The sequence below is a fragment of the Acanthopagrus latus genome, chromosome 12 (assembly GCF_904848185.1).
Source record: "Acanthopagrus latus isolate v.2019 chromosome 12, fAcaLat1.1, whole genome shotgun sequence".
NCBI lineage: Eukaryota > Metazoa > Chordata > Actinopteri > Spariformes > Sparidae > Acanthopagrus > Acanthopagrus latus.
The window spans coordinates 21,052,819-21,069,332 of NC_051050.1; the positions used below are offsets into that span (position 1 = coordinate 21,052,819).

At 41.8% G+C, this 16,514-nt stretch overlaps 1 protein-coding gene across 1 annotated transcript in view; it reads right to left on the minus strand.

Annotated features, from left to right (window-relative positions):
• LOC119029989 (netrin receptor UNC5D-like) overlaps window positions 1-12,706 on the minus strand; it is a 187,991-nt gene extending 175,285 nt beyond the window's left edge. Inside the window, exons 1-3 of the mRNA XM_037117275.1 lie at window positions 12,569-12,706; window positions 11,512-11,661; window positions 6,803-7,158 (exon numbers count right to left, since the gene is read on the minus strand). Of these exons, the coding sequence (XP_036973170.1) occupies window positions 6,803-6,887 (85 nt within the window). The 5' untranslated portion in view covers window positions 6,888-7,158; window positions 11,512-11,661; window positions 12,569-12,706. The remainder of the gene's footprint in view (window positions 1-6,802; window positions 7,159-11,511; window positions 11,662-12,568) is intronic.
• Between the last annotated feature and the right edge of the window lie 3,808 nt (window positions 12,707-16,514).

The following is a 16,514-nucleotide window of genomic DNA, read 5'->3' on the forward strand; positions in this document are numbered from 1 at the left end:
GCTTATAAACAAACACTGAACTCCTGCTTTAATCTGAAAGTCATTAAATATGTATTTGCTTTTGATTACTCTTGAAATTAATTCATCAGGGAGAGCAGTGACAGGTGCTCGCTGTTACTGACAAACTACTGTGGCAGTTACTGATAACATGAGATACTTAAGTATTCTGCACTGTAATCCTCCTATCTGTCTTTCTCTCTCTCTCTCTTCCTCCACTTTTTCCTTCTAACGTCCCCCCGCTCCCTCGTTCTGCCTCTCCGAGCTCAGCCCTCTTTTCGCCTTTAGTCAGGTGAGTTGAGAAATGATACCAGAACCAAAACATTTGTCACTGCAACAATCCCTCTGAAGCTAAATTACATTGAAGGGAATCGCAACGGAGGAGTGGACAACGAGAACGGATGGCGGGATGGGGTATTTATAAAATAAAAGCGCTTTGGAGGAAACAACAGTGGAAGGTAAAGGGTGGAGGTGGGGGTGGTGGGAGTGTTTGGCATTGATGTGAATAGTGTGTGGTGTGAATCCTGCCTTTGTGACGATGCCCTTGAGTGAGCCAGTGAGGCATTGAATGGTGCATTGCATTGTGGATGGGCAGTTATCTCCAAGGCTTACCTTTCAGTGTTATTAGAAAACACATGACAGCAATGCTAGCTCTCATCGAACAGGGAGCCTCAAGGTTGAGAGGCGAAACCTGCGGGAGGCGAGAGAAATGGCAACACCTGACACCCCGTCACTCTCCCAGCAGGCCGACATCACAACGCCTGCATGGAAACCACCCTGTATGCATGCAACACGTATAAACGATGCTGAATGATGAAAGTATAATCACTGTGTAGCATGTAACTCTATGCCTCCACGCTGCGATATCCAGAGCGCAATAACAAAAGAATTGGTATTGATGCCGAGCTGGGATTGTATAAATTGACTGGTGTGAGCTTTAACAAACGCGATCGCACTTCAGTCCATTTATCGTTGTAACTCTGCTGCCCACCGCAGTCTGCTGCTGCACAGCTGCTCTCCTTAAAGAACCTCTGGCTCTGCAGAACCTTCAGTATTTGAACAAATTAAATGTGTAAAACTTTTAGAACTGCAACTATGAAATTGATTTCCATCTATTATTTGGTTTGCAGAAGAAAAAAAAAAAAAAGTCAAAATTCTTTGATTCCAGCTTCTTTAATGTGGATATTTTTTTGGTTTCTTTTCTCCACTGTGACGGTGAACTGAATATCTTTCGGTTTGGGGGGAAAAAAACAAACAAAAAAAAACCATTTGATAACATCCACTTGGACTTTGGGAAACACTGATCCATACTGTTCACCATTTTCTGAATTGTACAACTGTTTTTTTTTTTAAATCAAGAAAATAACAGGCTGAATAATGGACAATGAAAAATAATCGTTAATTGCAACCCCACAAATTTATAGACTACAGCTGGTATCTGTATGTGCCAGATAGATATCTAATCGTCACTGCACATCATTTACTGTCATGGGTATAAACAATAGGGATGTTCTTACAGACTTATTTTCCATTTATCTAAATAGAAGTTTAAAACTTAGGCTCGACAGCGACTGTAGGCGTGGGTCTGGGGGGAATATTTGTCAGAACCCTTTACTTTCCTCAGACGTGTGGTCAGGATAGGAGGGATAACAGAGGCCATTGTCTTGCCGATCCCTGCCCTCAAATCTCAACTTCCTCACTGCAGAAATACCAGTTGTGCATAGTTTCAGGACAACGAGGCGCGTATCTACACATGGCTAGTTTTTATGTGTGTGGGGTTTTCAAGACTAATTAAACTGCATAAACTCCAATTCTGGTCCTCCATCGGTCTTTTGCCTCTTTTTCTGTGCAGCTGACACAACATCTCCTTTTCTATATTAAAAAAAAAAAAAACTAAAACAAATGAACCCTGAACATTTCGAATACGGATTTTGACGTCAATTACCATGGTAACAGGCAGGGGTTGGAGGCCTATTTGGGTCATTAGGGTCAGCCCTAATATATATGACGAGAGCTATTTCAAACCGTTAATGACAATTCTTCCTGCTTTTAATGCCCCTGGCATGTGTGGCACTAATGTTCATGCATAAAGAACATCATCCTACGAAACATGACAACATCCTGAAACCATGTTATGTTCAGCATCAGCGTTTTCATTAGGTGAATGCAGTTACATAGCAAATACATCAATACATCTTAAACCCAACAGTCTACTGCCGTTGTGATCATCAGGAATGGATACTAGTTTTTTTATAAAGCAACATTTGAAGAGACTTGGATACATGAATAAAATATGTTTAATCAACTCGTGTTTCTTGTAGTCGACCAATCGCGCACATCCCTCGTAATTATCTTCATAATGAGCATCTTTGGTGCAAATATGTATTTACTTGAATTCTTTTTTGTTGTATCTTACCTCATCAGTGTGTAGGGCAGCTGGACCTTTTGGGTATACATTAGTGTAATGATAGGGCTCGGCAGCACTCACCAGCATTAAAGGACTCGTATCAGGATCGAACCTCCTGACGAACGCTGACTCTGAACAATATCATGCCAAGAATAACTGCCTCTAATTGCATGGTGAGAATTTTACATTAACAATAACAAAGACCAAGCTTGATTGGAAAGTAGAGAAAGGGATCGCCATTTATCTACACATATATACCTACAACCACAATGGAATTGGGAAAAAAAAAAAACATATGAAGCTCCATCAACTGCAGACTTCTAATGAAAGCATTGTTTTTTTTTATTGGAGCAAACAAGAGGATTCAGTTCCAATCAATCTCACCTCTCCCGGGAGTATCGTGTACAAAAGCTTATCTATTGACCAGATTCCAAACTCTCGATATCCCATAGACTCATAAACAATGGCAGTTTGATTTCTACTGTAGGTCCATCCAGCCCAGACTCTCATCACACTTTATCACTGTAATGAGCATGTGTGTGTGTTTATTCTTGTGCGTTACAGTCGCCATCATTTCCCCATACATCATTTTGTAGCATTCTGCTTTCACTGTCCACAATATATTTTCCTCCCCTTGTTTGGCTGCTGGGGAGCTTTGTTCCCTCTGAATGTAGAGAAGATACGATGGGAGAGAGGAGAGGAGAGGAGAGGTGGGTGGGTGGGTGTTGGGGGGGGGAGTTTGGTGCGTTGGATAGAAAAATGGGTTCCCTTTGAATAATGCAATAGTGAAACTGGGCAATATGACCACCGTGCGATCTCCTACAGAATAGAAACAACTGTGGATACCAGCCCAGCTGTGCTCGCGAATTCATCTCATGTGAAATGTCAGTTAAATCAAAGCCGGAGCTTGAGAAAGAGTCTGGCAGTCATTTTTTTGGGATAAATAAAACATGGCAGAGAAGACTGCACTGCCCTTTCTACCTCTCTCACTCTCTCCGTCTCTATCTTGAGTTTTTTTCCCTTTTTTCTTTTTTTTTTCCCCCTCACTTTACGCCGCTGCTACAACGAGGACGCGTTTCATAGCAGCAGGAGGCACAATTTATGTGCTACATCGCAAGGCCTGGCCACTGTGGGCTTTTGCAAATTTATGTTCCTACATCTAAATAAATCCTATATCGTAAGACAACATCTTAAGGCGATTGTGTTGTTTTTCCTCAGCGTCCTGTGTGACATTCTGGCTGCAGGAAGGTCAGGAGTGGACATCCTAACTATCCACAATTATCTAAGGTCAATCAGGCATCTGTCATGGCAGACAGTAGGCTGGTGCTTCTCCATCCTGGCTTGCTTGAGGCTGACCGGTTACATGGCTTAACAGTGTTGTCACGTCAGTGTCACAGCGCACTCACAGCATTTATTGATTGTACCCCAGTAACCTTATAAAGAGCATTAAGACCTTAACGGATGCTTCAAATCATTTACTATCCAATTAGTTTAAGTCCTACAAGCGTCCTGTTTGAAAGGATAAGGTGGTGTTATCTTATATTTTTGTTACTGTCAACAAAGACCAAAGTCAGCAACGTGTCTGTCCCTCAGTGCTTTCCCACTAGAGGTGCAATCCACTGATCTGGAACGATACATCTGTTCAACAGTCAACGAGCCGATATTATTGATGCAAAGTGGAACCATCAATCTGCATCATCGTCTTTAAGATATGCCTTTATTTTGAAAAAACACCTCAATCCTAAACATCCAAACTGTGCCAACAGCACCAGGCTTCGAAACCAGTTTTCGTCCAAATTGTATGATGACATCACGTTTTCCCATAAGCGTACATTGTGAAAGGAGCGGCTGTAAAATGGTTTACACACTTTTTGAGCAAACTCATTTCACCAACATCAGTCAGATAACATTTGAAAAGTCTAGAAGAGTGGCAAAAATAAATATTTCATCCCTATTCCAGTTAGCCAGGGGCTGAGCTTTCAAGTCTGGCTAATCAATTTCTTGGTCAAACCGGTGTGGATGATATTCAACAGGTCCTATTACAAAAAAGATGTTCAAAAATATGTTTCAATAAACACCAATTGGGTGTGTAGACAGTTGCCGGTTAACAAATTCATTTTCCATTTACATAATTTGTAAGAGAGTTTAATCAAAATGTATTATTTGGCCCACCTAATTGCAGTTTTTGACTTTGGTTGAGGACATGAATCTAGAGAGAAATTAAATTTCCAGCGATGAGGAACTCGTGCAGAAAAAGAGTCTCAGGTCTTCACAGAGATGACTCAGGTGACTAACTGTACTTACATATAACATATCCAAGCTGTGGTGCACGTGCTTGCTCTTTCACTGCCAATGCTGCTGCTCCGCTGATCTCACCACAAAAACACCAACAACCATCTGCTCAACACTCCGACATTTCATCAGCCCCCCTGGATCCACCTGTAGACACCTCCAAGGTTTCTCCTTTGGGGTGCGTTTGTTGTCGTCACTTCTTCTCTCGATGCGCTAAACTTTAAATCAAATGTGTGCATGCAGATGGCTGATTGGGTTCCTATCTCTGCAAGACATAAGGAATACATTTGGATTGCGGAATTCCAACTCAGCAACTAAGTGAGAATTAAATCACCATCTGTAGAGGTCTGAACACGTATGTGGCTGTGTTAATTCATTTCGGGCTCCATAACTTCGTCTCGCCTGCATGTTTTATGTTATTATTTAGTCCGTTTCTTGAGGAGTTTGCCTTTTCCATTCCATCTCATTTCGTTTTCTGCATAAAGTATTTGACTGTTGACATCCATATTATTGCGCGGCATAAATATTTATTTTAGAGCCTGGCTGAGAGCCATCGTAAGAGCAGGGCCCCGCTTTAGAACCTGCCAGATGTATAACAACGTAAACCAATCCAGCTTGTGAACGCACACTCTGGCATTTTCCTTTTATGCACTCACAACATTGCTTTTTTTCTTCCTTTTTTTTTCTCTCCAATGCCAAGCAGAGGCCACTTCTTTCATGTGTCGTGCGTCGTTTTACATGAAAACGTGCCCGCCGAGGATAAGCTGGTCATGTAAATACAATGCACAGCCAGTTTTTCAAAAGGTTATACTCCAATGGTGAAAAAAAAAGAGTGGCAACAACCCTGATCCCGACATGCAAAGTTGCCCTGAAGATACATACGCTTAATCTAATATTTATGCTATGCATAAGTTGAAGCTAATTTCAAAACTTGGGATGCAGAAATGGAAACCTCGGGGCTAGTTAACTAATTGACTTGCAAATGCATCTTTGTTACACGACCGTGTGAGCTTAATGGATGTCAATAGGTCAGGACAGATTCACCAGAGGAGGAAGAAGAAATTTCACAACGATCCATTCGCTCGGCAAAAGGGACAAGATTTTTTTAGACAATGCATAACATCTCCATCTCCTCTCCGGCGTACACTGCGAACTCTAATGAGGTAAACAGATTCCCCCCAAAAGACAGCCGCTGCCGATGAAACCGGTGGATCGGTATCATCCACACTCACTGTATCAACTAACCTTTTATTGCCATCAAACGTCTGCACACGCCTGAGGAATTAAAACAAAAACGCATCCCACAGCTTTCAGAGCTAACACAGTATCAATTAGAAGTCTCCCTCAAGCAGTCATCTCCATAACCAACCCTGGGAGTACACCGGGTGTTATGTGAGACAATATCTCAGGCTAAATAAGTGAGCAAAATAAGAGCCACAAGCTGCGAAAGCCTCAGATTGTTTTTTTTTTTTTTTTTTTTTTTAACAGGTTTTTCTTCTTCAACTTCTTGAATGAACCAGCTCATGTGGCTAATGAGACCCTGCAGCAGCATCTGTCCACATGTGGTGGCTACAGCAGCCAGGAAAGAAAAGGAAACCGGGGGTGTAGTATTAATCTATGTAATACTATGCTCTTCCTTTCCACCACAATTAAAACGTGGCAAAGGGCAACAGAGCGAGCAGCAGCATGTTGGAGTGCAGCTCTTATCTGAACAAATCTGCTCTCCAGACTCAATTATGAATTCCTAATGAGCTTAATTATAGGGCATTAAGTAAAACTCGTCTCACTTTGAAGCTTTTTAAAAAATAAATAAATAAATAAATAATAATAATAATAATAACGAACAACAGCAGCCTTCTGAAACAAACTCTCTCAGCCAGAGAGTGGCGTATTTCTAACAAAAACTTAGCTGAAGCAAATCAAAGGGCGAGCTGGGAGATGTATTTTACGCACGCACACACACGCACGCACACACACACTTCTTGGAATATCACTTTTCAGGAGCTCCGGACAGCTTTGAAATAAATAAAAAAGCTGCACCATTTTTTTATTTCCAGCTTCATGTTGAGTGAGGACGTTCAATCAAAGTGTGGACTGTTTTCTTACCTTTCGCTGACGTGGCCGGGACCCGCGAGGCGAGAAGCACCAGGACGCCAAAACTCAGGTAGCATCCTCCCGAAAACTGTCCCATCACTGCGCTGCTGGTCTCCCTCCCCGTCGGGTCTGGGGGCACCGGCCGCGGGTCTCGAACATTTGTCGTCCGCGCTCGGGGGTCTCTCTCCTCAGAAAACGCGTCTCCGTGCCCCCGACGGTTCCTTCCAGGTGTGTGTGTGTGTGTGTGTGGTAGGGGGGGTGAGATGAGCTGGTTTAGTGTCCTGCCGGGAGAGCCGTCACCTCACCGAATCGCAGTGCGGAGCGGAGAGATGGAGAGCGGTGCGGAGCTCTCGGCTGTCGGCACTCTCCTGCGCGAGAGTGGAATAATTAGACAGAGCGCGCGCGAGCCAACTGCTTTGGGGGGGTTTGGGGAGGGAGAGAGACTCAGAGAGAGAGAGAGAGTGGGAGAGAGAGAGGTCTGGTCCAAACCCCCGTGGACCTGTTGAGAAAACCACAACGGTGCGTGTGGGTGCACGTGTGCGCACACGCCGGTGTCTGTGCGCGCGCCTGTGATGATCACATGAAAAGAAACGTCTTTCAATTATCCGTCTCTCTCTCTCTCTCTCTCTCTCTCTCTCTCTGTCTCTCTCTCTCTCTCTCTCTCCTCTCTCTCTCTCTCTCTCTCTCCCTCTCCTCTCTCTCTCTCTCTCTCTCTCTCTCTCCCTCTCTCTCTCTCTCTCTCTCTCTCTCTCTCTCTCTCTCTCTCTCTCTCTCTCTCTCTCTCTCTCTCTCTCTCTCTCTCTCTCTCTCTCTCTCTCTCTCTCTCTCTCTCTCTCTCTCTCTCTCTCTCTCTCTCTCTCTCTCTCTCTCTCTCTCTCTCTCTCTCTCTCTCTCTCTCTCTCTCTATCCGCGCGCCTGTTCTCTGGACACCAGGGCGCCCAATTGAAGTCACCGCCCTCGGAGCTCGTGCCAGTGGCGTTGTTAGGGGGCGGAAAAAAAATGAGTTTTTTACTAATTAATGCCAATCTTCGGTCTATGAGCATGTGGCCTCTGATTGGCGTCCAATTGCCAATGAAGCAGGAAGTAGCTGAGTTAAATTATTTCTAAATGTACCTTTTTTTCTCTCTCTCCCCCAAACGGTCTCATTCATCTCAGTGTGTTTATTGGAGTGATCAGCAGCCTGTTGGTCCTGAGGGGAAATGCTTTGGACGCTTTTCTTATGCAGCAAAACACATTTAAAAAATGGCAAAAAAGTAAGACTACTGACATATCATCAGCAAAATGTACATTAAGTATAGTAATGTGTGTATTAAATTTGGATTATTAATAGCCCTCTGCTGTTTCAACCCTATTTTTCCTCAATGTTTAAATCATACAGCTGCTTGTAACACTGGTTTTGACAGATGCCTACACAGATAAAATGAAGTATTTAGATCCTTAAAAAGGAACAGTATGTAGTTTTGGGGGAAGACATTTTAATTGGAAGAGAAAGATCATCCTCAACTGATGTGTCCCTGTGCCTAAACAAACCAAATAAACTCTCTTTGTCTTCATGACTGAATAAACAAACTGATCTTAAAAGGACAACACAACTTCCTGCTGTTTTACTTTTCTTTATATGAGGCAGACCCTGCCAATTTTCTAGCTTCTGACAGTGTTCTAGGGGCTTAATTTTCTTCTGAGAACAGCTTGTTTATTCAGTTATGGAAAGATTCTGAGTTTAAATTTATTCCCCAAAACTACATAGTGCCCCTTTAAGGAAAAGAAGCAGTATGACTCCAGAACCCTCATTTCTAAATAAAAGCCTTGAGGAAGAACTACATAATCAGCTAAATTAACTAGTAGAGGTATCTGCTCTGGAGACAGTGTGGCTGCTTCAGCATCGCGTTGTTATTAGTGGATAATTATTATCGATGCATTCACATGTAAACAGCCTATTTCATTGCTGATTCTAACTAAATAACATACATAATATTCTACCATAGGTCAACACAATATGAATCCTAAACTTTATAAAAAAAACATATTTATGAGTAAAGATATTGATTAAAAGATAATATAAAAACAAGTGGAGAATACGTATAAAAGTTGCATGACATTATGTTATATTCAGCTAACCTAACTGAGTGTTGTTTGATACTTTCCCTCACTGGATTTTGATAGTTAGCACTAGTTGATAGTAATTAAAAGCAATGCATGATATTTCATAATTTCATATTTCATCTTGAAGCTAGCTCATAGCTATCAGATGAATCTGGAGTTAAACATAGACCCTGATTGATAATATCATCCAGTACTGGCCTAGCACAATTAAATCAGTGTCGCTATAATGTTGCCTAATACGCGAAAACTCTTGTTTTTGTAAACTATAATGCAGAATTTTTTAAAAATATATTTCTAGTTATTTTATTCCCAGTAAGTTTATTGTTTTAGCACCCTGTGTCATGTTAAACTGATTAAAAAAATTCTCAGTTTTTTACATATCTTTGTCTCATGTATTTAATAACTATATTTAAAGGATCGCTGCAAAAAATGTGTGTACTATGTCGACTGAAATGTTTTACTTCCTACTATCAGCATCAGTCAGGCTCTAGTATATAGTACAGGAGAGAAACGTATAGCATAGCATAAGTATACTCCATTAAGTGACAACGTTGTCATTAAGTGCACCTCTTGACTAAATCCTAACTGCTATGAGCTGCAGTTATTCTTACTGTAAGAACATGAGTCACTCTGTTATCAACCGCTATTTAAATGTGCTCGGATAACGCAGCCTTTCTAGTGGCGACGTTAAAAGAACCAGAGTGTAAAAAGTTTCTGCGCAGAATGGTCTCCGCGCGTCCTTATCGGCAGTAAACGGCTGCGTATCTCCTTCAGAGTGTGTCTGTGTATGTTTTTTAATGTAAATCACTGCAGTTTGACCTTCTCTGTGACATAATTACCCTATTGACCAGAAGTACTGGTCCATTTCCCAGAGTTCTTGCCTGGGGTCAGCCTGTCAGGCAAGGTTAACGACTTGATAATATTTCTTAAGGGAGCCATAAAGCCGGCATTAAATATTTGGGACGGGCCTTAAGGCTGCTGAGCTCTATCTGACAGAGCGTGAATGGCAGATAGACACTGCAAATGTTCTCCCTTTGTGGAGACGGGCGCAACTGTATCGTTGTTTCTTTTAAAAACATCAAGAATTGCAAGATGTCGCGTTTACCTGATACTACACTGTGAACTCTAACCCTTCTGTTCCTCAGCTAACTGATCACTGTCTGAATTGAGAGAAGCAGAGGGATTCGTGACAGCAGAGAAAACATCCCTACCTTGCCTTTCATGTGTGTGCCTTTTGTCTGATAAAAAGCCTGGGCTGTTAATTGACAATGAAATACGAGTAACTAAATGGCGCCGGGAAGCTCTATAGTGCCTCACACTGTGTTATATTGTCCCTAAAATGCTCATGGGAAATGGAAAGTGTTAAAGTGCTCCATTGTGGAAAATAAGTTATGGGTCATATTAGTGTGGGACTGCTAGAACTGCAGCTTCCATCAGGGGTGGAATATAACGGAGTGCATTCACTGAAGTACGGCACTAAAGTACGAATTTGAGGTTCTTCAGTATTTCTATTACATGCCTCTCCATAAACAATTGCCATTTCTTTATGTTCCTCTATGTTTCTTTTGGTTTAGGTTGGTGCCGATCTTGTGGTCCGATGGTTGTGGTTAGTTGTAAGCACGAAAAACACAAAGTCAGGGTTTGGAAAAGGTCACGTTCATTGTTGAAATACACATTTTGGCGGTCACAAACATGCGTTGAAATTTGCCCTGAGGTCTCTACAACAATATGGAATTGGCATCACGTTGACAAAATGTTGTAACCCCTTGGTCCCTCGTCAAAAACATCCAGTCATTTCACAATGTAGAAATGTTGCAGCACAGTCCTGAACAGTGGTCACTGGCTTGGCAGCCCTCTTGCCTGTAGCTCCACCACCATCCCCTCCACACTGATACATGTAATATGAACATGATATAGCACATATTGTAGAAATGTCAATATGGTATGCAGCTTATGGCGTGTCCAACATATCCAAGTAAAACTTATACATTCTTTATTGTTTTTCAGATTTTCAGCGCCTTCCTGTCCAGTGAAAACCATGCACCTCCAGATGTTTTGATTCTAAATGTTTATGATGAACTGAATTATGAAGCCTTCCTTTACGGGCTGAGAACATTTCTCCTGACTCCTTGAGTGTAAATGAAGAATTTAAAACCCCTTCCTGGATTATCTGGAAAATTCTAATGATTTACACGTGAAGCAGGCTCAGGCAGTCAGAGAAATGTGGTTCTCACAGGACAGATGAACTTAAATATATGATGACATTATACAATACGATGCACTGCTGTAGATTAACTACAGCACAGTAAATAAAGCAGTTAAGATTAGATCAACTTTAAATTGCAACATGCAATATAAGTTATGATGATATCATATATGATTCTGCAGAGATACATTTTTTTGCACAGTGACTTTGAATGTATTATAAAGTCAATAAAGTAATGGCTGTAGAGCAATGAATTTTCTTTAAGAAGTACTTTACTTTATGGAATTAAAAATGGTTAGGTAGTGACTTGAAAGGTGAATTTATTAATCATATGAAGGGTTTGTTGGTAGGGTGTGATGGTGAGCTCGAGCGCAGGTGGAGGGTTCCCAGTGTGGTGCAGGTGGAGACTTACGGTTTACATGGGAAGCTGGATCAGGTAGTCAGGGTTGTGTGGGGTGACAGAGGTGCTGGAGGCCGGGTGGCGACCGGCTGAGGAGCTGGTTCTGGTCCGATCACACACTGGAGGTGACGACGATAATCTGGCACCATGCAGAGGAGAGGTCTGGGTATAAGAGCAGGTGCTGATTACACTCAACGAGCTGCAGGTACGTGGACCGGCACCGCTCCGACCAGCAGCAAAGCCACACCCAGCCTCATGAAACATAAAGCACAAGACCACAAAGAGGCCACCGCAGAAATCATAACAGGAATAAGAGTGTTCCTGTATAATTCAAATGTGTCACTGTAATCCCCCCTGCCCTGTCATCAGAAAATAGATACATTTAAAAAAATACCCTTTTCCAAGGAGACATGGTGAAAGCGTGTTCTCAGCCTTTAAAGATTCATTTGCTTCATCCAGTGTACAAAGCAGGCAGATCCAAACACACGCTGTTTTACTTCGCTGTGTTGGTTTTTTGTAATTGTTCAGTTACTTGTTAAAACAACATCCTCAGGCCCTCCAGTCACGATTTAATGCAGTAGTGGGGAGTATCTTGTGCCATAAATCTTAAACATCGCGCATTTATTTTCGAATTAATTACAGGAAAACATGCTTCTGAATGTGCAGAGAAACTTTTCTTTTCATTTTATGTCCCCGTTTGACGGGAGCGATGAAGTCTGCATGGTCTGCCCCTCGTGATGAATGAATAAGATGCAGGGAAATCTCCCACAGATACGTGTCGCTGTAAATATACAGACGTGTTTACCTACAGATGCACTCCAGCTGTGTTTCTATAAGGCAGGAGAACACTGCAGTATCCGTAGCTGCTTGGATTTTCCTGCTTGATTCATCTGATGGAGGGATACCCAGAGTGCGAGTGCTCGCGTGAAAAAAAATTCCGTGATGGAATTGTGCGAAACAAGCAGTTTCTCGCTGTGACCACATAAAGCATTTAAAAGAACAAGGCAGAAAAGTTCGCGGCCACCAAGCTGCTCGCAGCGGCAGTGACTGACAGGCACAAATAACCCACCTTATTGTCTTCTGTATATTGAATTTGGTGTGCATCACGGAACTCCTTGAATTTCGCTCACAGTGTATTGCCCGTGTGTGTATGTTTGTCAAAGCATTTACAGTCTTCTCACAGCCCTGCAGGGCCTCTGCTGAGGAACAGCGAACGTCACTCTTTCACTCAGTCGGCCGGATGTGTCTTTCAAAAAAAAGCTCTGCCTATCAAAATGATATTGTTTTGAATATGCAGTGCTGCGTTTGCATGTTATTTGCTACAATATTTTCATCTGACTCCTGGCAAGGAAATAAATAAATATATTTTCTAGATTGTCACACTTTTCCTTTGACTGTGTTTATTTGGCATGTGCACATAATGCCGTAAAATGGAGTCCGTTTAAACCTTTTAACCACACACTCAGATATGTTGCGCTGCAAAGCTAAAGGTGCAATATATAAGAATATTAGTTTAAAACATTAAAAGATGAACTACGATTCAGAATATCAGAATAGCAGTAACAGTTTTGACATTGGTATTGTGTTGCTAAAGTTAGCGTGCTAGCCTGGAAGCTGCTAAAGCGCCTGTGCTAGCAAGACTAACACTCCCCAGGTGCTCCAAGCTCCTAGTCAAGACAGTTAGCTGCATCTCTAACTCTACTTTTTGTGTATATACCTCACCAAATTGAAACCATTTCACAATGTTGATAACAGTCATAATACGTCATAATATGTGAACTATCCGAACCACTTCTCACTGCACTGGGCTTGCTACTCGTTGCCATTGCTATCTTAGGCTGTAGCAACCAGCTGCCATGCTAGCTGCTGATAGCAAGCCATAAACTCAGTGTATTTTTCGGTATAATAAAGAAAATAGGAAATATTTTTAACGTTTTATGCTTCATTCAGAAGCAAACTCCGTGCTGGAACTACCCGGGCTACACTTTCAGGGTAGGAGAGGTTGGAGCTATGTGGTTAACATGCTAAATTCAGTGGACATCTCACACACATTTGACACAATGTCAGCACTGTTTCCTGTTTTGTTTCCTCACACAAAAAGTGGAAATATTTTTAGAGACTAAAAACGTTGGTAGCTGTTGGTGGTAATGTGCAGTAAAAGGGTTAGAGAATGTCTGTGCACGAGAGAGAGAGAGAAGAAGGCTGCTACTTTGCAAATCGTTTATGAGGTAAGAAATACATTCCAAGTGTTTTCAGGGCTTAAGGATACACAGTATTTGGGAGAATGACTACATTCCAGTGATTTAAGAATCACTTAGATGCAATAAAGAGATGACGGGCAGTTCACTCATTGGCCCCTTCCTTCTAGCCGACCCGCAGTTTTGGACCAGCGAAACCAGAGTCTGAAGCCCAACGTGCCAAACAGTGCTGCAGTTCAGAAATATTGCATTGCTTGTTAAATTCACGACGGGCTGATACTGAAACAATTGGCTTCACTTTTCCATTCAAAGTACGCGAATAGCCAAAAGGTGCAATTATGTAACAAAAGACAAGAAAGAAAAATCAATGTATTGGGTGCATTTTTCTATCTAATTCAATAGTGCTCACTATACATATCAGTCACTGGGATCAATAATGTAGAGCTTAGACAATAGCGTAGCATTATTTATTGAATCGCTCACATAAGTACATGGTTGGCCCAAGGAAGTCTTATATTTATACGTTTCTCCTCCGCAGTTTTCGTTGTTTGTTGGTTGAATACGAGACAGAATTAGTTCACATATTAAAAGCCAGAAAAAAGTGCCTTTTAGATATTCATTCAATGGAACACAAATTGCACAAAACCAACTTAAAAATGCAAGACAGCGGAGCTAAAGAGCACGTTTTTATGATGTCTCTCCTCTGTTCTTACTCAAAATCTTACTGTGGGCATTCTGACTCAACTGCAGAGGAGCTTTTTTTTTTCATGCCGTGGGGAGCAAACGTGCAACGATCGATTCAGAAATTAGATAAAGGGCCCGATCTCCTTGTATCGGGGCGCATGCATGCACGGGCGGACGGGCGGGCGAGCGCTCACAGTACAAGCTCATCTGAGCGTGAACAAGCGCGGGTAATTTTGTGGGATGACGGCCTTCAGTGTAGTTGTGAAAGGGGAGTTATATAAGGCATACATTACACAGGTAGATGTGGTGCTGGTTGGAGGGGCTGGTCAATAAAATGAGGCCTTTTCATATGTTGTAAAAGCAGCGCGCCTCCCACCAGGACATAATGGCAGTCATATAATGGGAAAAGGAGAGTCGACACCAGCTTGTAGATCATGCTCTTGTGTAGGAGGTGCACAGCCACGGACCATGTATAAATCACTGACACCATAACAAATGCCCCAAATATGGATATACAGCCTCCCAAATGTGTTGCCTAGGCAGATTTTGTGGCTGTAAAGGGAACACAGTAACCACATAAAGAGACACAACCGCTTCATCTCTTGTGCATACATTTGATTAAGGTACTTTGCAATCAAGTAGTCATTTGGCATCATATACAGCACATACAGCTTTTTACTCAGGAGGAGCAAAACTTACACAGAAATTACTTTTATTCTGATTGCAGACATTGTTTTTTCACACTGAACAAGGCTAAATACAATATTCATTCTGTCCCTGGTACAGGCGCAGATTTACAAACGTCTCCAACATTCGAGTGACTGCCTGATTGAGAGGTTTCAAATGTAATCAGAGCATTTACAACTACAAACAGTCACAGCTATTAAATGCAGCAAAATGTAAGATTCATTCATGTCATACAGGCTGAGTGCACCAAGTCAGTACTGTCAGTATTCTTGCTCTATGTGTTGTCCTTATCATGAACTGACAGCACTCCCATATGCATCTGATCTGTTTCACAAGTATTATAATTACTTTTTTAATGACAGGAACTTAAATGAGCGAAAGACAGTGACATCTCTTTTAAGACTATCAGCATGTCATTCATTTGTGCCAGTGTGATAACGCAGGCATGGATCAGTTCATACATCCACAGACTTTAGTTGAGTAAATCTTCTACAGTCGAACATAGATGGTTTTTATCACTCATATTTTAACAATTTAAATAATCTGCTGAAGGACTGTGTGCAGTGATATATTTGTTGTCTTTGAGCGGGCTGAGCTGAGAGGGTTTGAAACCCCAGTTTGGTTTCCTGTCGTCTGACCCCCGCTGCTGCATGTCCAAGCATCTGTGTGTGCTTGCCAATCATCATCAACCATCATGTTTTCCATTTTTCCTGACTGGCAACCACATAACTTTCCTGATGATGCACTTGTGCACACATGGCAGACGTGTTTACATGTCACACTATCCTGGTTTCTATGGGAATACTGCCATAAGCGTCAGTTTTTCTCCCAACCTTGATCATGTTTTTTTTTTTTTTTTTTTTTTTTTTTTTAGCTTTGTGACACCATCCTGTTTATACTTTTCCGTTGTGCCTCTTTAACGCCTGCGGTGTATAATATAAAGCTAACATTTATTTATGTAGCTCTTTTTTTCTTGACAAGTTTACAAGGTGCTCTACAGAGGAAGAAACAAACAGCAGATGAAAGAGCACAGATAAAGAGGAACAAAAAAACCCCCAACACAGATCACAAAACATCAGGGGATAAGATATATAGATATATATATATATATAAAAAAAAAAAGTTAAACAGCACGATTAGAATGATAAAACCCAGAAACTCACATGTTAAAAACGCCTCACTATTAAAGCGAGTTCTGAGAGAGGATTTAAAAGATGCTAATGATGCAACCTGTCTGATTTTAACAGTGTTCCATGGTCTCGGGGCTCTAACAGCAAAGGCCCGGTCACCTTTGATCACAAGCCAGGATGTAGGAAACAAACCGGCACATCAAGGTACATCGAGGCTACGATGAGCTCCCTCCATCTTTTTCCCTTTTCTTGGCAACACGCTGAGCCTCACCTCAAGTTGAGTTAATCTTGGCGCGCTCGTCAGTCACGGTCCTGT